We start from the raw sequence: 21,711 nt of genomic DNA, 5'->3' as shown, positions 1-21,711 counted from the left end.
CTGGAGTCACACGACCGTGCATTATCCCATCAGCCAAGGAACTGGGGCGGGGATCGCCGGCGCGGGGGTCTGGGGCTCCCCCTCCCCCCTCTCGGGGAGGGGGGAGCTGCGCAGACATGCGGCGCGGCTCGTGAGACGTCATGCTTGTTAGTTCGTTTTCCTGGGGGAGTTCTGTCCACTCGTTTGTCGATTTTTGTTGTTAACCAGAATAGGGGTTTGTTTTGTGGCGCTTACCTTTCTGGGTGCCTATCCCGGTCGATGGCAGATATAGAATGCTCCAAATCACATGTGCATTTCTATGGGCCATTGCTCCCCATGCCTCTCTGAGGGGGCCAGGTTCTGGCTCGTGGTCCCTGGTAGGCCTAGAACTCCACCCACATTGACTGATGCAAAATAGTTAGGGTATCCATATCAGCCATGGATAGCTCCTGGGAGCCGTAGGGGCTTCCCCCAGAAAAAAATATGAAAAATAAAAACAAATATTGAACAAATTTGAAAAAAGAAAAATGTCATAAAGTTTTGTTCAGTGTATATCAGATAGTCTGCGCCATTATTTAAAAAATTGAATACTGAAAAACATCTTATAGATGTTTTTCGGCAGTAGAATGGATTAATTTTATTTCCATTATTTTAAATGGGGAAGTTTGTTTCGAAAGACGAGCCTTTCACATGCCGCAGCCCCTCCTCTGAATAGACATTACGCTTTAATACTAAGTGTAATAAGTACAATCCTGACTACAGGCTTAGTACATAAATACACTTAATCGCATAATCGCACTAAAATATTGTGAATATTAGAGTTTACCTGAAAAGCTGAATAGAAAATCATGACCTAACCTAACCTTAGTGTATGAGGACAAGCATTTTATTGCTTCTTAATTACAATTAGTACTTAACCTATAGCTATATTGATATTACAGTTTTATAAAACTAATAAAACAAAACTAAAATCTTTCAATAAATTATAAAGTAACTCAGGATATTTTCAAATTTTTTATAAAATCTCTATTATTTAATAAAACTGGAAAAGAAATTCTTCATATTTAAAACTTGTGTATGTATATAGAATTGAACATGAAAACTTCACCCTAAAATTCTGAGTGTTTTAACAGAAAATGAGGAGAATAATGGGGAGGTAAATGTAACAGCACAAGTAAGTGTAATTATGTTCTATTCCAGGCAGTCAGGAATTGTACTTAATACACTTAGTATTAAACCATACTGTCAATTCGGAGGATGGGTTGGTCTTAACAGAAAACGAGGAGAATATATGGGGAGGTAAATGTAACAGCACCATAAGTGTAATTATGTACTATTCCTGACAGTCGGGAAATGTAGAGGTTCCACTGTATTTCAGTATCTTATTTTGCTACATCAACATATAAGTTAATACAGTGTATGCAGTCTGATAGATATATAGATATATATATATAGATATATATATATATATATATATATATATATATATATATATATATATATATATATATATATATATATATATATAATATATATATATAATATATATATATACAGTGGTACCTCGCATAACGATTGCCCCAAAAGACGAATATTTTGGGTAACGAACGGCCCGATCGACGTCAAATCGTCCCGTATGACGAACGCTGGTTTGAGTAACGTCAACACCACATGGTGGGGTCGCGCTGCTTCTTGCACATTCTTAGACGCCTCCGACGATGCACATAAATTATGTTGTTCTTGTTTAAAGATGCTAATGATGCTGGGATATAAAAGGGTGACTGCTGAGATGTTGCAAAGCATTGACGTTTTTGTAGGAAAAAAGAAATGAAATGTCTGATATACAACAAATGTCAAAAAAGTTCGTTCGGTGTTCGGCAGGTAGGCTGCTCCATTATAACAATCTTTCTTTGTTTCAAATGTGTTCCATTTGTTTTTTATTTGTCATTTGCATCTCAATAATGGAGAAGCCTACCTTACATACACTGAATAAAACTTTATGACATTTTCCTTTCTTCAAATGTGTTCAATATTTATTTTTCATTTGTCTTATAGCAAAAGGTTCGTTCGGTGGTCGGCAGGTAGGCTGCTCCATGTTTCTTACATACAAAAAACGTAAATAATAAAAAAATGAAGAATTTTGAAAACCAGTACAAATGTCAAAAACGTTCGTTCGGTGGTCTACAGGTCGGCTGCTCCATGTTTGTTAAAAAAAAATAAAAACGAAAAATAAAAGAACTGTTGAAACAATTTGAAAAATGGATAAATGTCATAAAGGTTCGTTCAGTGTTTGTTGGGTAGGCTGCTCCATTATTGAGACGTAAGTGACAAATACAAAACAAATGGAACACATTTGAAACAAAGAAAGATTGTCATAATGGAGCAGCCTACCCAACAAACACTGAACGAACCTTTTGCCATAACGAATATGAAAGACAAGGGCTGCTGGCTGGGTTAGTACTGCGTGAGCAACCATTTGTGGCACACGTGCCTCTGGCTCTCAAACACCTGTCCCACACGGTGTTGAAAGACTGTGCTCAGTCGGTGCAATTCAGACCCTTTTGTTTGAAGAACATAAGGGTCATAACATTGACCACAAGCTGAATTTCCAGGGACACATTCTAAATATATCAAAAAAAGTTTCAAAAACTGTGGGCATTCTTTCTAAGATCAGATATTATGTACCACGCCCTGCTCTGGTGACTCTCTATTACTCCCTTATCTATCCTTATCTCAACTATGGTATTTGTGCTTGGGGTTCTACTACCCAAAATCACTTACGTCCTCTAATTACCCAACACAAAGCCGCTATTAGAACAATATCCAACTCTGGCCCCAGACATCACTCGGTACCCCTACTCAAATCTCTTAATATGTTAGATATTAAGTCACTGCACATTCTCTCATGTGTATTATACATATATAAAACGCTAAACTATAATGCCAATCCTGATCTTAAAAGCTTCATAGAAGGTTGTAACAGAACCCATGAGCACCACACCAGAAATAAATACAGTTTTGATATTCCTAGAGTACGTCTTAATCAAACTAGAAATGCTCTGCAAATCAAGGGGCCCAGAATGTGGAATGACCTTCCCAACCATGTTAAAGACTGTACCTCTCTCAACCAGTTTAAGATAAAAACTAAACACTACCTAATAAATTCCCTGTAATCTACCTCACTCCTCTATTGTCAACCCATGTCTGTTATTTTCTTTTTTTTTTCTTTTTTTTAATAAACACTGTTTGTCAACCTATTGTATTTGTGCTGCTTTTTCAGTCATGTTCCCCCTTTTTTTTTTTTTTTTTTTTTTTTTTTTTTATCTTTATTTGTATTTGTTCTCAACATCTTTTATTCTTTATGCTCAATTAGTATTAAGTTCTAGATATTAATGTTTTTCTTGCCCGAAACGCATTGCGTAATAGTGGCTTTAGGCATTGTATGTACTAGCTCTATCTATATATCAATCCATTAATGTAACATCACTTGTATGTATATACCTTACCTGAATAAACATCTGAATCTGAATCTGAATCTCATTGGTGAAGCTAGGCGCAATAAGGGCTTAACACAACGGTCGGATGCCAGTGATACAGCACCTATGAGGATGATACAGCAAGCATATCCAGGTGTAGCTTTGAGCCCCACCCTTGCCATTTCTAATGTATATAGATGATACATAGATGAATTGTTTTCTGCGTTCAGTGATGATGCATCTGATACAAGTAGCATAGATTAACAGTGTTAGCGGCTTCCATGGTGGTGGTGTTCATTGATATTTTCAAGAATACCTGAATCTTTTCCTGACTGATGGGCACTCTTTGAGGCTAGCTGAATCTCTTCCTGACTGATGGACACTCTTTGAGGCTAGCTGAATCTCTTCCTGTGTGGGACCTTACAAAGCGATCTTTTCAAGACTACCTTACAAATTGAGCTTTTCCTATAATCGTTTCAATACTACTTTATGCTTTACAAGCTTGGCTACATACCACCTACAAGTACTAAAGCCAAGAGTGCACGCGAGTGCGTTATTTGCAAGCACACATAACGATGAAACAGGAAACAAAAATCTATCTGTAGCTGGTGCAAGGAGAGCAAAGTCGCGCTGTGTACCATGGACTACTTCGTTGACTATTATGCACCTCCAAAGTACTGAGTGTGTAATACAGTGTGTTACTGTGTAAATAGTATGTGAAACTGTACATATTGTAATATTAGTGAATTTTTACCACGTAATATTGTGACAATAAACATTTATTGTGGACACATTACTGACACATGTATCACAGTTTCATGGAAAATTATGAACATTCTACTGTATACATATTGTAAAGGTCACAAATATGCATCATATACGATAAAAGAAACAAAAAAACCGCATGGGAAATGCATAGAAAAAATATTTGAAAATATATTTGTGGCAATACGCGGTGCTTGAATGGCCTGCGCGACCGTGTCTGGGAGCTTCACACACCGGCGACCAGCCCCTGATGACGTCACAGCACACCTTGTCCACGCCCTCACAGCCAAAGTACAGTGGTACCTCGGAATGCGATTGTCTCTGTATGCGAGGTTTTCGGAAGGCGAGGTGTATTTACTCCAAAAATTTGTCTCGGAAGGCGATGGTTACTTCGGGAGGCGAGTTTGGACGCGAGTTTGTTGATACGCGTACAGCCGACCTAGCGCGTTCGTCGCCCCTCCGCCCCTCCGTTTATTATTGTCTCGCGCTCAGTGACTACCCCCACATCAATTCTTCTCGCGGATTTTCAGTGTTTTGTTGGATTTTTGGTGATTTGTCTATACAATTTGTTATTATATATCTCACCATGGGTCCCAAGAAAGTCAGTGGTAAGGATAAAGGCCAGAAAGCTCATCTGAGGATGACAATAGAGGAGAAACAAGAGATCATTCGGAAGCATCAGAACGGTACACATGTTGTTGAACTTTGTAGGCAGTACAACAAAGCCACATCAACAATATGCACTATACTTAAGAAGAAAAATAAGATTATGGGTGCTAAAGTGGCAAAAGGAGTAAGAACATTAACGGCACAAAGACCACAAATACTTGAAGAAGTGGAAAAGTTGTTATTAATTTGGATACACGACAAGGAGTTGAGGGGTGATAGTGTTTCGGAGGCCATTATTTGTGAGAAAGCCAGGGTGTTGCACGAAGACCTTCTAAAGAATACCCCTGCAACGAGTGATGCAGATAAGAAAGAGTTTAAGGCAAGCAGGGGCTGGTTTGAAAAATTTAGAAAGAGAAGTGGTATCCATAGTGTTACAAGGCATGGGGTTATGTGATGTGATTATGGTAGGGGACTCCCCTTCCAAACAGTAACTCCTCTCCTCCTCCCCCCTCCTCACCATCTTCCATACGCCTACAGCACTCGACAGCAAGGTAAGTAATAACTGGAACACAGTTTTGTAGGTTTATTTAGATGAATTAGGTAAATTAGGTATAAAAATTTAGTTTGATGTGGGGTTTTTGGGGTAGTCAGGAACGGATTAATTCATTTCCCTTTATTTCTTATGGGGAAATTAACTTCGGAATGCGAGTTTTCGGAAGGCGAGGCGTCTCCAGGAACGGATTAAACTCTTATTCTGAGGTATGCCTGTAAGTGGAATTTGGTAATTATTTTTACATAGACATGTTCAGGGACGGTAATTTATCATTTTACAAAGAAAAATTATATTTTGGGGAACATTTGATGTCATGCACACTGGGGAAATTTCACAATAAACACAGTGCATCACACTGGTTACATGGGGGACACTCGTTTTGTATGACGTCCGTTTCACATGACGAACATGGAACGGATTAAATTCGTTATGCGAGGTACCACTGTATATATATATATATATATATATATATATATATATATATATATATATATATATATATATATATATATATATATATATATATATAAAATGTCAGACTGTTTCAAATGATTCTAAATGAACAAAAATGAAAAATGCTATACTGTACCAACAAAAAACTTGCAATATGAACTTTCAATATATTGTATCTTCGGACAGATGAGTGGCAAACCAGAGTACGCAGGACAATTCAGTGATGATGGTCAGTGTTTAGATACAGCATACAGGATCTTGGCTGATCATATGCGAATGGTGACAGTTGCACTTGCAGATGGCATGTTTCCAGAGGAGGGGTAAGGTTATATTACATCTGACTTGCTTCAGAAGTTTCAGCATATACGTACCTGATTTACCCACAGAAGGTTTATAAGCCCATGCAAGGCAGCACCTATTTATATTCACCCAAATTCATATATGTATAACCTTCACTTAACACAATTTAGTTATCCCATTATCTGTTATTGTTTTCAATAATTTGTTACTTAAATCAACAGCAACCCCTTTTCCTTACCAACATTTGCCCAGGTCTTTTATGATTCTTAAGTTATCCAGTTTGTTTCCATTGTTTTATGTTCTATTTTGTGTTATATACTGCAAATAATATCTTATTAATTTCACCTCTGTTATACTCAGTCACCCATTTATTTAATTGAATCATATCACCCCTTACTCATTGTCAGAGATATAGTTATTTATGTGTTTACTTAGATTATGACACAGTTGGGTAGTACTGGCGATGCAAGAATTATGATTTTCTTATAGGATCATTTAAAGGGTACTTGGGAGTCACCAGAGAAAATTATCATTCTGGCCAGGGCAACAGATATTTAAAAGTCTGTTAATACACTCAGAAGAAAAAATACCCCCCCCCCTATGTGCCATGTTAATGATTGCCAAATGAAGCATGAAGTGTCCTAACTTACATTAAATACATGAAATGAATTAAATACAAATCAGACTACTGCTTGCTGCTTGCCTCACTTTAGGTGGCAGCACTTCTGTGTAGCAGACTATGGCATTACCCACCAATACAAAATTAACATAAACAGTGGATAATATTTCATTAAAAGTTTTACAGTTTCACACAGCTCTAAGATTTTGACAGACCCCCTTCAGGCTGTGAGGTCCTAATTGTTTATGTTATAACTAAATCCAGTCCTGCCCAAGGGTCAACCCTTCATGCTTTTTCTATTACTTTTGATCGTTTATTTCCCTTTCTGAAAATTCGTCCTCGTCTGAGAAGAGGCTGTTTGGAATAAGCTTGGGGTACTGCTGAGAGACCCCCGCCCAGTAATAAAGTATTTAAAGTTACGAGAAACCTTTATGGGGGGGGGGGAGCCCCTGCGGCTCCCTGGAGCTATCCAGGCTGATATGGATATCCCTAACTTTGGCATCAGTCGATGTGGGTGGAGTTCCAGGGCCTACCGGGGACCACGAGGCAGAACCTGGCCCCCTTGAGAGAGTCGCAAGGAGCATTGGCCTATAGAAATGCACAATGTGATTTTGGAGCATTCTATATCTGCTATCGACCGGGACAGGCACCCAAAAAGGTAAGCGCCCCAAAACAAACCCCTATTCTGGTTAAAAACGATGAAAATAGGCAAATGAGTGGACAGAACACCCCAATTGAAAATGAGCAAACAAGCATGACATCACACGAGCTGTGTTTCATGTCTATGCAGCTCCCCCCTCCCTGGGAGGGGGAAGGGGGAGCCCCAGATTCCCGCGCCGGCGATCCACCCTGTGTTCTTCGGCTGATGGGATATGGCTTGGTCATTGTGACCCCAGCTCCGGACTCTTGTTGTGCTGTCCTCTGTTTCATGTTTCAGTACTGCTCTTACGGTGGTGTGCGAGCTGGGAGGAATATTCACAGGCGTTCGGGCTGCATGTGCTTTGGGTCACCTTCCTTGAGTGCCCTGTAAGTACCACCCTTGGGGCTTTTGGTTCCCTTCCACAAGTCACCTTGGGTCTACCTCTGTTGGTCTTTTGCTGCTTGGAGATTGACCGCCCCAAGTGTTTTGGGGGTTTCCTCCCTGGTTTGCCTTGGGGTAAGTGGTAGTTTTTGCACTGGTAGGGGCGCGGGGTACTGCATAGCTAGTTTTCACCTATAACAGCAGCTGGCTCTGTTCCCTCTAGGTACGCTGTCCTCTTGTGAGGTTTTCTTATCTTTTTGTTTTTGCCTGGTGGGGGGGGGGGGAAGAGGAAGGGCTGCCTTGGTGTTCCTTCCCTTTTATACTAGAGTAGTTTGTTTTTGGTGGTACCCTTTGCTTCGCCCTCGTGAGTGGACACGTACCAGGGGTTCAGCATTAGCAGTGTTGATTAGTAGCTTGGGTGCCAGTTAGCAGTACCTTGCCTGGGATTACCCTTAGCAGACCCAGTTTAGGGGCCCTGGGAAACCTTGCGGGGGCACTTGGATCCAATGGATGTGACCCATGAGTCCCCTCCTGCTTTTTGCTTGTTTGAGGGTTACTCTGTTGTTTTTGCCTCTGTCCCACTCCCAGAGGAGGATGGGAGCTGCACAGACATGCGGTGCGGCTCATGTGACGTCATGCTTGTTTATTCGTTTTCAATTGGGGAGTTCTGTCCACTCGTTTGCCTATTTTCATTGTTTTTAACCAGAATAGGGGGTTTGTTTTGGGGCGCTTACCTTTCTGGGGCCAGATTCACGAAGCAGTTACGCAAGTACTTACGAACGTGTACATCTTTCCTCAATCTTTGACGGCTTTACATTTATTAAACAGTTTACAAGAATGAAAACTTGCCAATCAACTGTTGTTATTATTATAAAAAGCATTAGATGTTTAATAATTGTAAACAAAGCGACCAAAGATTGAGAAAAGATGTACAGGTTCGTAAGTACTTGCGTAATTGCTTAGTGAATCTGGCCCCTGGGTACCTGCTCTGGTCGATGGCAAATATAGAATGCTCCAAAATCATATGTGCATTTCTATAGGCCATTGCTCCTCGCGCCTCTCTGAGGGGGGCCAGGTTCTGGCTCGTGGTCTCTGGTAGGCCTAGAACTTCACCCATATTGACTGATGCCAAAGTTAGGGGTATCTATATCAGCCTGGATAGCTCTGGGGAGCCTCCGGGACTCACCCAGAAAGTGGCGTTTCCATTACATTCAATGCTGGTTTTCTGTTGGGCTTCTAAGTACAGTCTTTGGTCCCCTTCTTTCTTAGTAGGCTAGGGTGGATCTCAGAACCCCTATGTGATTTCCTATGACCTGAAAATACAAGTGCTTAAGCTCATGGAGCTACTGAGAAGTTCATTAGAAAATGACATATCATTATATTCAATGCTTGATGTTAATTTTATAAAGGAAAAATAATTGTACTGTATTAAAACTCACCTTCTTTTTTTGGAGGGAGCCTCTTGTGGCTTCATGAAGATATCGTCCTGAGATGGCTTCATACTAAAAGGTCACATCAGTAGCAGATAATTTTGTTTGGCCTACCAGGGACCAGAGTCAGAACTTGGCCCTCTCATAAGAAGAGTAGGGAGCAGGTGACACTCTGTCACGTCACCAGAAACACCCTCCAGAAAGTCAGCACAGCTTTACAGACAACTGGATAGTTCACAGAAAATGAAACCTTGAAAACCACCAAACAACTACCACAAATGGGTCAACGGAACAAAGGATTCACTCAAATGAGCTTGAGACTCGTTAGAACCGATTACCACCAGCAGGTGGCCCAGCCCTGGCTTGCAGCCAGCGCCCAAGCCAGTTCTGTTCCTGATGTTAGTGTCCTCACACCAACGTGTAATGCTTCTGGTCATGCCTGCATGTGAGCAAGCCCCAAAGCTTCAAGCTAAGCATTGGATATCCTTGGACTTGCTTGTCCTGTGGAGAGCATTTACTTTATTGTAGTGTTTCCAATTTCAGTGTAGCTTCATGTGTGTTTTTATTCTGGCTTGTTGTCTGTGAGAAATCAAGACAGGTGTCTTGGTTTCTTTGTTGGGCCCTTGGTTTGGGGCATTCTTTGGTTGTGCTGGGGCATACAGAGAGTTCGCGTGCTGTGCAATGTTCACCTCCTGTAACCTGGTGGTTCAGGTGAGTCCAGGTGAAAGGGTACAGTTTGTGTCTGTTCCTCCAGTGAGCAGCCCAGGTACATGGGGTATCGGGTTTATGTCGTTGTCATTATAAATAAATAAATAATATAAATATGTTTATTCAGGTAAGGTACATACATACAAGTGATGTTACATTAATGGATCAATATATAGATAGAGCTAGTACATACAATGCCTAAAGCCACTATTACGCAATGCGTTTCGGGCAGAAACGCATTATGGAGTACCATAATTATGGAGTTCCATAATTCGGGCATTACCCTGGAAACACAAACCGGAACTGTCTCTATTTTCCGCTTGTTACAACTTGTAATAAAGTTGTTACATCTTGGCTTAACGTGTTTATGACGTATTAGAACGTTGTTACAACTTGTTATATTGGTTGTTATAACTGGTTAGGAGGTGTTAAAACTTGTTTGAACGTTGTAGCAACGTCTTAGTTTCGGTGTGTGTTTGGTGGGTATGGAGTACCCATCAATCCTGGTCTCACAGTTTGTGAGTTTTAGGGATGTTCATTAGCTCTGCTACCTGACAATTATAGCAGCCCAGGTACATGGGGTATCGGGTTTATGTCGTTGTCATTATAAATAAATAAATAATATAAATATGTTTATTCAGGTAAGGTACATACATACAAGTGATGTTACATTAATGGATCAATATATAGATAGAGCTAGTACATACAATGCCTAAAGCCACTATTACGCAATGCGTTTCGGGCAGAAACGCATTATGGAGTACCATAATTATGGAGTTCCATAATTCGGGCATTACCCTGGAAACACAAACCGGAACTGTCTCTATTTTCCGCTTGTTACAACTTGTAATAAAGTTGTTACATCTTGGCTTAACGTGTTTATGACGTATTAGAACGTTGTTACAACTTGTTATATTGGTTGTTATAACTGGTTAGGAGGTGTTAAAACTTGTTTGAACGTTGTAGCAACGTCTTAGTTTCGGTGTGTGTTTGGTGGGTATGGAGTACCCATCAATCCTGGTCTCACAGTTTGTGAGTTTTAGGGATGTTCATTAGCTCTGCTACCTGACAATTATCATTCATTCTGCCTTCCCCCCAGCCATGCTGCCTGTTGGGTTAGTGATGTTTACGACCCAGAGTTCTGTGAGGTGTGTTTTTATTGGGTCTCATCTCCCAGATAAGAGGCTTTCTAGGCAGCTGATCCTTCATGGGCTCAATTTACCCATATGAAGCTTTCATGGCATATTAATTGGCTAGAAGCCTTGGAGATGGACCTTGTGGTATTAAGGGATCAGGAATTGGAGGTGTTAGTGATTTTCACCTGGACTCAATCTGCACCTTCTTTTCCTCACCCCTGCCCTCAGTCCACACCTCCTCTTCCTCCTTCTACCCCCTGTGGGTATTGCCCCCCCCTCCCCTTCTGGTCTTCCCTTCCTTGGTTCCAGCTCCAAAGTGTATGAGGGTTTTGGAGTCAGGTTGGGGCTTGGCTTGAGGGGCTCAGCCTTCTCCCGTTGTGGTCCCTTCCACATTGATGATGGAGGTAGTTGAGCCTTCCAGTCCAGCTGGGGTTTCATGGCACTTGCCTTCACAACCACCCCCTATCCCAGAGCCTTTTTTCTGGGAGGACACCTTTTTGTCTGAGGTGCTGAGTGAGGACTTTGGCTTTGCCCCATGGGCCTCTGTGGTAGGCTTCTGGAGTTAAGGAGGAACTCAAGGAGTGCCTTTAGGTGCCATTCAACCCTTCCTTTATGTTCTCTCTATGAAGGGTTTTTATGTTGCATTTGTAACAAACATTGTGTTCGTTGGTATCTGAACTTTATACATAGTCTTTATCACAGTGAGGATTTTCTATGACACTATTATCATTTAATAATTACAGTTACATATTTATTTCATCATTATTAAGTAATGTATGGTTGCTCCTCGGAACTGAGGCTTTCACACCCAAGAGAGCGTGCTAATGTGCTTTTCTGTGGGGAGCCCCTACGGCTCCCTGGAGCTTATCGGGCTAATGTGTGTTATGTTAGACCGGGACATTAGCTAAGGAGTTCAGACCTACCAGGGACCAGCGCCAGAACCTGGCCCCTTCAGAGAGGTTTCAGGGAGCAATGGCCCTGGAAAACCCCATATGGTTGGGGGTTTTCCTTATCTGCCATCGACCGGGGTTAGGCACCCAGAAAGGTAGGCGTAACAAAACAAACCCCACATGGTAAGAAACTACAACAAAAACCGAACAGAGAGGTAGAAAACTCCCTACAATCCCAAGGAAACAAGCAAACAAGCAAACATCACACTTTACTGCCGCGCCGATCGTCCGCGCAGCCCTCCCCACCCCGGGAGGGGGAGGGGGGAGCCCCGGACCTACCGCGCCGGCTGCCAAGCTCCAGTTCGTTCGCTAATGTCAACCGGGATTGACGCTTCTCTGGCCTCAGTTTCCTAGGCGGTGTTTGCCTTGTGTGGCGTTCACTGCCGTGTGTTGTGGTGTGCGGTGGCCAGGAGTACTTCATCAGGTGCCGGGGCTGCATGTGCTTAGTGGCTGACTTCCCTAAGCGCCCTGTGAGTACTGCCCTTGCGTTACAGGGTTATCTTCCCTGGGGCGTTCGGGAACCATTCCCGTAGAGGTTCTTGCTGCTCGGCATTTGCCTCGCCCTTGGGGCCAGCTGGGGCTTGGGGCCCTTGTTTGACCCTGGGTAGGGATTGGTATTGTGCTGGTTAGGGCGTCAAGGTGTTGCGCAGCCTGCCACCTAAGCGGCGGCCGGTTTCTGTTGCCTCTGGAGACGGTGTACTTTTGCGGGGTTTTTCTTTTGTTTTTCATTTTCTTGCCTGGTGGGGGTCTGCCTAAGGTGGTTATAGTTCCACTGGTAGTGTTTGGCGGCCCTCTGCTAGGCCCCCGTGCTTGTACACGTCTCAGGGGTTTTCAGTGCTATGATCTACCCTCTTGTTATGTTTGGGTTTCTTAACCGGTTAGCAACACCTTGCCCGGGCTTCCCGTAGTTGTTACCCTACGGGCCCTGGAAACCCCTGTCTGGGCTCGGGGGACCATTGAATGTGTCTTCCGGGTTCCAACCCGTCTTGAACGGGATCGTTGGTTGCTGTTCCCTTGTCTCCGGGTGACAGTCGCCATTTTTACCTCCGTCATGCTGCCTGTTTGGTCACTGACACCTTGACCCGGAGTCTTGCGAGTGATTCTCTGCTTGTTCTCCAGTACTCTCCTGATGTTATTACTGTTCAGAGTACAGGCGGCATCCATGTTGCAAGCTAGGTTAGGTTGCTGCAACATGCTAGGTTGGTTTCCCACTCGAATGCCCCGTGGCTGCCCCGTTTGGTTAGGTGCTGCTCGCCCCTTTCTCTCCATGTTCCCGGCTCCGGACCGTCTGCGGGTTTCGGGATCGGGGCGGGGTTCAGTTGCGGCAGAGACTCGGGCGGTTTTCGGGGGATGCCCCGTTCGGGTTGGGGACGGAGGTTTGAGCCTGTGCCTCCTGCCAAGGCTTCTGGGTCTTACCAGCGGCCCTTTCTTGTTGCCTTTCCCATGGGCTCTTGCTTTTCTTTAAGGGCGGAGGGCTTGGAGGACGGCTCTGCCCCGGGGCCTCTGTTGTTGGTTCCCGGGGCTGTGGGGGTTGCCTGCTAGCAGTTCTGGGGCGGTTTTGCCCCTTCAGGGGTTTTTCTGCTGTTGGGCGTCGTTTTTCGCCCTTCCAGTCTGCTAGCTTCCCACATTTGCTGGCGTGTTTTTGTGTATTAAGCGTCAGTCACAGCCCCTGCTGGCGGCCATTTTCGTCTGCCGGTTTCACGGCATGGCCACCAGGGCGGCGTTGCGGTTTGTTTACATGCGTCTGGGTGTGCGAGCGAGCGTCTCTGGTGAGTTTTCAAAAAATTTGCAGGGTTTTTGTTCTCCTGTTGTCGTTTCTTTGTTTTTCTGGTGTTTTCTTGCCGTTGCCTGTTCCTCTGGGAACGTTTGGGTGTTGATTTTGGGTCTGAGCCTCTGGGTTTAGGCTCAGTGCCCCTGGCTGGTATGCTTGCTCCCACACATTGCCCCTCGGTTTTCGGTCTGTTGGGACCGTTTTCCCAGTGCGTTCTGCTGGGGTCTGTGCTTTGCCTTTTAGTGGTGTTCTCCGCCGGCAAATGTGGTGGTTTGGGCTCCCCCTGGTTCGATTCTGGGTTCCTTTGGGTTCCTTGGTTTCGTTCTGGAGGTTTCTTCCTCTTGGGCCCCCTTTTGTGGGTTCAGGGGACTTTGTTTCCTCGTGTGACCCGGTTCTGCCTTTTGGGGTTCCGGGGTCTTCCTGGCTTGCAGACTGAGCTTTTTGGGTCTTGGCACATGTTGTGGTTGTGCTGGGACTTTGTGGTTTTGCTGTCGAGGTGGGCCTTTTGATGCAGTTTTGTGCCTTCTTTGCCTGGCCGGCGTAGTGCTCTTTGCCCCTAGTCGGCGGCTTGTGCTTTTACAATATATGTCCTCACCTAGTTGTGCTTGTGGGGGTTGGGCTCTGGCTCCTTGGTCCTGCCTCTCAACCGTCCGTCAACAGGTGTAATTACAGGTGCAGGTGTAGCGGTTCCTGTGCCTCTTGGGCTCTGTCATGTCTACATGTGACAGTGTATGGGGGTCAGCCTCGTTACTTGTGTGAGGAGTCGCCACATTACTTCTTAGTGCTTTCCCGTTCCCATTCTGACACTCAAAAAAAAAAAAAAAAAAAAAAAAAAAAAAAAAAACTAATTCTATCTGTGGCTCTTTTGGGTACTCAGTTTCCACCTGTGTCCCCTAGTGCGTGTGCCCCTTGTGTTACATAGCCTGTCCTTCTCAACCCTGTCGATTCCCTTGGGTATCTTGTATGTGGTGATCAGGTCTCCCCTCACTTCCTCTTCCAGCGAAGTGTGGTTTCATTCCCGTAGTCTCTCCTCATGACTTCGGTAGTGTACTTTTTCTTTCTGAAGGGGTTCTGTTCCCTTCTCTGTTGACTGGGCGCTGGGGGAGCAGCTTGCTCTGTTGCCTCTCGCTTGGTCCCGCTGTTGGTGGGCACTTTGGGTTGTCTTCCGGCCTCTGCTGGCGTCGGAGGACGGCTTCTCCCCCTTGGGGGGGGGGGGGGGTTCAGAGCTGGCGGGGTGGGCTTCTTCCCTGCGCTTCGTCATTTCCTCTTCGTGGGTGCGTGGGGCGTGGTCGATCCGCCCCATCCTTCTGGGCTTCCCGTCTGCTCTTTGCAGTCATGAGATTTTCCCGTCTGCTCTTTGCAGTCATGAGCTTTTCCAGTCTGCAGTTCTTCTGGACTACTTCCGTCTGCGCCCTGGATCCTCTGCCCTGCTCGGAGGACTGTTGTCTCCTGTTCGGATTCTGTTAGGGCCGGGTGCATGGATGGTGGACCTGGACCTCCAGGTCACTTCTTGGCACGTTCCTCGCCAGTTTTTCTGGGGCTGGCACGGATGGTAATTACCTATGTGTACTTACCTAAGTGTAGTTACAGGATGAGAGCTACTCTCGTGGTGTCCCGTCTTCCCAGCACTCTGTCATGTAATGCTTTGATTATGATTGTCATATTGTCATATAATGATTGTCATATGTCATAATATGTCTTCATATGATTGTCATACAATGCTTTGGTGGTGGGGCTTCAGGTTTGCTGTTTTTATTGCATTCCCTATTTTGTGAAGGGCACTTTGTATACTCTTTGCATCTTTACCGGATCTTAGTGCCCTGTCTGCGTCTGAGATTCGGTGTCTGGCCTACCTCGACGACTGGCTGGAGTGGGTTCCCAGTCAGTCCGCTTGTCTGCTCGCCAGGGGTTGGTTCTTTCCCGATCGCTGGGTTTGGTTTCCTGGTGATCTGGAGGTTTTACCTTCTGTTTCCGTCCCGGGTTCGGACCTGGGCTTTGTTTCAGGCTCTTGGGCCCTTCATTGTCTTCCCTCCAGAAGTGTTACTGTGGCTGTGGTCCCGCCTTTGGCTGTTCAGGAGGGGGTCCCGGGTTGCTCAGCGGTTGCTTGGGCGGTTGTGCGGGAGTTTGCACTTCGGCGTGCTTGTCTGCCCGCGGAGTCGGGTTTGGCTCCGGCGTCGGTTGGTTCCTACGGAGACTCCACTTCCGCCTCTTGCATTCCTTGGGTTCCTCTGGGAATCTGGTGTTGGTGCTGCGTCACCAGCTTCCTCTTTGGGGTTTTCGGGGTCCCGAGCCTTCGCTCGATGTGTTCACGGACGGGTCGTCTCTCGGCTGGGGCTTTGTGACCAGTGCTCACCAGGTCGGCCGAGGTTGATGGAGTCTGTCTGTCCGTCGGGCTCACAGCCCGGTTCAGGTGTTCATGGCTGTCTGGTTTGCGCTTCGGAGGGTTTGGGTCACTAGGTACTCTACCATTCAGCTCTGTTTGGACTGTTCTCTGGTGGTTCTTGCCGGAACCACAGGGGGTTTGGTTAACCGTGTGGTTCGTGTCCGGGGTGTGTCCTGCGTCCTGGTGGACAGCCGTCTCGGTTCATTCCTCTTCGTGGGTTGGCCAGTCGTCGCCGATTCGTTTTGTTGGCTCTGTTGGGCTTCTGGACTCCTGGCCATGGACGTCTTCGGGTCGGCGTGGTCTAGGCGTCGCCCGTTTTGTGGCGCCCTTCCCACCTGCGAGGACTTCACGGTGGAGGCTTTCGGCAGGCCTGGTCGAGGTGGGGGGTACCTGTACCTCTTCTCCCGGTCCAGCTGTTGCTTCGGGTTCTGGCTCAGTTGCAGCCCATTCCCACGAGAACAGTCCTTATGGTTCCACTGTGGCCGGCCCGGCCTTCTTTTCAGACGCTGCTTGATAGGTGTCCGTACCCGGGGCGTTTTTCCTGAGGCTTCGCCTCTTTCAGCAGGCCGAATCGGTCCTGTCCGTGACTGGTTCGGCCTTCTCTTTGGCTCTTCGCGTCTGGTATTTTGACGCAGGTATCGCCATCTCTATGGTGTTCAGGTGGCTTTGTTGACGGTGTCCCACCTGCGAGCTTCGTCTTGGAGACTGTATGACGTTTATTACGTCTTCTCGCGTTTTGTTTCCCCTCCGGCCTGCTCATGAGTCGCCTGAGCCATCCTGGTCCTTGTTCAGGGTGCCTTCTTCTCTTCCCCTCAGTTTGTGGTAGCCCCTTCGGTTTCAGTTTCCTCCTCTTTGGTACTGGTGGTAGCTTTATTGGTGTGCAGCCTTTCTCTGTCCTGGCGACGGTCGAGACGGCTGCTTTCCGGAGGGGTTCTTGGGGTATTGGTACTTGTTTGGTTTGGCCGGGGGGTGCGTCCTGTGTTGTCCAGTTGTGCTTTTTGTTGTTGCCGGCGTACCGTGCCTGGGGATGCGCTGTGGTTGATCCGGTTCCTTCGTTCCCTGTTTTCAGGGCTCGGGTCTCCCGGGTCGTCCGCAGTGTTTTCCTTCTTACTGCGGTCTGTCTTTGCGCCCGTGCTGTTCAGACGTTTGCAGCAATTGCTGCTGTGTTGGTGACGTCTCGGGCTCATTTCGGGCGCAGGGAATTGTGGGTCGCACAGGTTTTTGGCCGCCCATCCATATGTGCGTCTGTTCTTGGGCGTTCTTGTTGCCTTGGGTCGCAGGTTTGCGACCGGTTGTCTTGGCTTTGCGTTGCAGAGTTTGTGGCGGCCGCCTCCCGGGTTAGCCCTTTCTTTTCCTTCTCTTTGGGTATGAAGCTCCAGGGAGCCGTAGGGGCTCCCCACAGAAAACCAGCGTTGAATGTAATGAAACGCCATTTTCTGGGTGAGCCCCGGAGGCTCCCTGGAAACCCTCCCTCCCACCGGTCGGCGGTTTTTTCGCGTTGGTTGAAGCTTAGCTTCCGAACTGGAGCTTGGCAGCCGGCGCGGTAGGTCCGGGGCTCCCCCCTCCCCCTCCCGGGGTGGGGAGGGCTGCGCGGCAGTAAAGTGTGATGTTTGCTTGTTTGCTTGTTTCCTTGGGATTGTAGGGAGTTTTCTACCTCTCTGTTCGGTTTTTGTTGTAGTTTCTTACCATGTGGGGTTTGTTTTGTTACGCCTACCTTTCTGGGTGCCTAACCCCGGTCGATGGCAGATAAGGAAAACCCCCAACCATATGGGGTTTTCCAGGGCCATTGCTCCCTGAAACCTCTCTGAAGGGGCCAGGTTCTGGCGCTGGTCCCTGGTAGGTCTGAACTCCTTAGCTAATGTCCCGGTCTAACATAACACACATTAGCCCGATAAGCTCCAGGGAGCCTCCGGGGCTCACCCAGAAAATGGCGTTTCATTACATTCAACGCTGGTTTTTTTTGGGAGGGGGGGGAGCCCCAACGGCTCCCCGGAGCTAAACCAGGCTGATATGCTAATGTCAGACTTTGGCATCAGTCATGTGTATGGAGTTCTAGGGCCTACCGGGGACCACGGCCAGAACCTGGTCCCCTCAGAGAGGCAAGGGGAGCAATGGCCTATAGAAACCCCCGTGTGGTTGGAAGCATTCTACGTCTGCCATCGACCGGGTCAAGCATCCAGAAAGGTAAGCATTCCAAAACAAACCCCTATTCTGGTTAAAATTGCTACCAAAAGCCGAACTAGTGGATAGAACTCCCCAACAGAAAACAAGCAAACTAGTATGACATCACACGTCACTGCGCCTCTGTCTGCGCAGCTCCTCCCTCCCTGGGAGGGGGAAGGGGGAGCCCCAGACCTCTCACGCCGGCTATCCATCCATCAGTTCTGAGGCTGATGCTATAGGCACCGGTTGTGTGCTCCAGCTCCATTAGTTGTTTCAGCACTGTACCTAGAGTGTAGTGTCTGTCTTCTAGGTGGTGTGTGAGCCAGGAGTGAGTCTCCAGTACTCGGGCTGCATGCACCTAGGGTTACCTTCCCTAGGTGCCCTGTAAGTGCTGCCCTTGGGGCTTGGGGCCACCTTCCACAAGTTCCTTGAGTTCTGCCCCTGCTCGGGTGTTCTGTCTCCCTTGTTCGCCTTAGGGTTAGGGGCAGTTTTGCACTGGTGGGGTGCAGGGTGCTGCACAGCCTGTTTTCACCTATATGGCAGCCGACTTTGTTTTGCCTGGGTACGCTGTCCTCTTGCGGGGTTTTCTTTTCTGGGGGGAGCCCCTACGGCTCCCTGGAGCTATCCATGGCTGATATGAATACCCTAACTATTTTGCATCAGTCGATGTGGGTGGAGTTCTAGGCCTACCGGGGACCACGAGCCAGAACCTGGCCCCGTCAGAGAGGCACAGGGAGCAATGGCCCATAGAAATGCACATGTGATTTGGAGCATTCTATATCTGCCATCGACCGGGATAGGCACCCAGAAAGGTAAGCGCCACAAAACAAACCCCCATTCTGGTTAACAACAAAAATCGACAAACGAGTGGACAGAACTCCCCCAGGAAAACGAACTAACAAGCATGACGTCACACGAGCCGCACCGCATGTCCGCGCAGCTCCTCCCTCCCCGGGAGGGGGAAGGGGGAGCCCCAGACCCCCGCGCCGGCGATCCCCGCCCCAGTTCCTCGGCTGATGGGATAATGCACGGTTGTGTGGCTCCAGCTCCGGTCTTGTCTCAGTGCTGTGACTTGTTTGCAGTGCTGCTCTTACGGTGGTCATGTGAGCTGGTAGTAGTATTCTCAGGTACTCGGGCTGCATGTGCTTAGGGTCACCTTCCCTGAGTGCCCTGTAAGTACCACCCTTGGGGCTTGGGGTTGCCTTCCACAAGTCGCCTTGGGTCTACCTCTGTTGGCTTTTTGCTGCTTGGCGTTTGGCCGCCCCGAGGGTTTGGGGGTTTTACTCCCTTGTTTACCTTGGGGTAAGTGGTAGTTATAGCACTGATGGGGCGCAGGGTACTGCGTAGCTAGTTTTCACCTATGACAGCGGCCGGCTCTGTTCCCTCTGGGTACGTTGTCCACTTGTGTGGTTTTTCTTTTGTACATATTTGTTTTTGCCTGGTAGGGGTCTGCCTTATGTTCTCTCCCCCCCCCTTATATTAGGTTCGTCTGTGTGGTAGCACCCCTTGCTTCGCCCTCGCGAGTGGACACGTCCCGTGGGTTCAGCTTTAGCAGTTTGCTTGGTAGTTTGGGGCACCGGTTAGCAGTGCCCTGCCTGGGATAACCCTTAGCAGACCCTGTCTAGGGGCCCTGGGAAACCCCCTGGGGGCTCTCGGGTCCGATAGTGGAGACCCTTGCGTCCCTTCTCGCTTTGGGCGAGTTGAGGGTTGCTCTGTCCCTTTGTCTCAGGGTGACTCTCCTTGTTTTTGCCTCCGTCATGCTGCCTGTTGGGTCGGTGACACATTCAACCCTGAGTCCTGCGAGCTTTGTTGCTTGTTCGTCACCCAGTCTGCTGATGAATTCCCGTGGGTGCAGGCAGCTCGCGCATTGCAGGGTAGGATGTTGCAACGCGCTCAGGTTTGTCGCTTCCCCGGACGCCCCGATGCTGCCCCGCTTGTGTAGGGACCCAGACTTGGGGGTTTTGTTCGCTTCGGCCTTGGTTCTTCCACGCCCCCCCTTGTTTTTCCCCCTCCTGCTTCCGGCCCCTACGCATCTGCAGGCTTCGGGGTCGAAGCGCGGTTAGAGGTTCTGAGACTTGGGCAGTTTCGGGGGTTGCCCCGTCCATTCGAGTCTGAATGGACGGGGCAACCCCCGGTTTTTTGTTTTAGTTTTTTACCATGTGGGGTATGTTTTCTTATGCCTACCTTTCTGGGTGCCTAACCCCGGTCGATGGCAGATAAGGAAAACCCCAACCACAAGGGGGTTTTCCAGGGCCATTGCTCCCTGAAATTTCTCTGAAGGGGCCAAGTTCTGGCGCTGGTCCCTGGTGGGTCTGAACTCCTTAGCTAATGTCCCGGTCTAATATAACATACATTAGCCCGATAAGCTCCAGGGAGCCTCTGGGGCTCACCCAGAAAATGGAGTTTCATTACATTCAATGCTGTTTTTTTTTAGATGACATCTATTTATTTGAGCCCTGAGGAAGTAAATGTGAGACCTGTGGAAGTTTTAAATCTGATGCAGTACTTTAAAGCATCTCCAACCATGTTGTGCTGCTTACGAATAATTCATGAGAAATCTGTTGGCTGTGTTGTACAGTTGAAGGGTTAAGTGTAGTAGAGTACTTAGAATGAACAAACCCTGCTGTACTAACAGCCAACTTTGTTAGTCATTTAAGTATAGCATTCCACATTCTGTAATTAATATTGTAATCTCAATTTTCAGTGATAAATTACGATACATCATAAGAAGAGCCATAAATATTGGCAGCAATAATTTTGGTTTCACCCATGGGAATCATAATCTAGTAGAACTGACTCAAATTGTGGCTGCAACTCTTGGAGAAACATATCCAGAAGTGTGTGACCAGTTGGAAAGAGTGCACATTATCCTTGAACATGAAGAAAAGTATTTCTATGAAATGCAAGAAAATTGTAGTAGGTAAGTAAATTTTTTTTATGTATAACATAGTAAAAAATTTGTGGCAAAATACACATTTATATATTTGAATGTATTTCTTATTAACCACTGCACTGTGCCAAACAACAAATGCTGTTTTGAGAGTAGTCCTTTTTTTCTGGGTGGAGCCCCTTCGGCTCCCTGGAGTCATCCAGGCTGATATGTATATCATTAGACTTTGGCATCAGTGTGAATGGAGTTCTAGGCCTACCGGGGACCTCGAGCCAAAACCTGGCACGTGGTTCCCGTGCCTCAGAGAGGCACGAGGAGCAATGGCCTATAAAAGTGCACACGGGATTTGGAGCATTGTATGTCTGCCATCGACTGAGCCAGGCACCCAGAATGGTAAGTGCCTCAAAACAAACCCCTATTTTGGTTAAAACGACTAAAATAGACAAACAAGTAGACAGAACTCCCCATTTGAAAACGAGCAATCAAGCATTATTTCACACGAGCT

General features: G+C 46.8%; 1 protein-coding gene across 2 annotated transcripts in view; it reads left to right on the top strand.

Annotated features, from left to right (window-relative positions):
* The window catches only part of AlaRS-m (alanine--tRNA ligase, mitochondrial), a 94,472-nt gene that overhangs the window by 54,568 nt on the left and 18,193 nt on the right, over positions 1-21,711 (top strand). For both annotated transcript variants that reach the window (XM_045736891.2, XM_069326567.1), the window contains 2 exons: positions 6,022-6,155; positions 21,021-21,236. In XM_045736891.2, the coding sequence (XP_045592847.2) occupies positions 6,022-6,155; positions 21,021-21,236 (350 nt within the window). The remainder of the gene's footprint in view (positions 1-6,021; positions 6,156-21,020; positions 21,237-21,711) is intronic.

This window comes from Procambarus clarkii, chromosome 18 (assembly GCF_040958095.1).
Source record: "Procambarus clarkii isolate CNS0578487 chromosome 18, FALCON_Pclarkii_2.0, whole genome shotgun sequence".
NCBI classification, from domain to species: Eukaryota; Metazoa; Arthropoda; class Malacostraca; order Decapoda; family Cambaridae; genus Procambarus; species Procambarus clarkii.
This window is presented reverse-complemented; position numbering and strand designations above follow the sequence as displayed.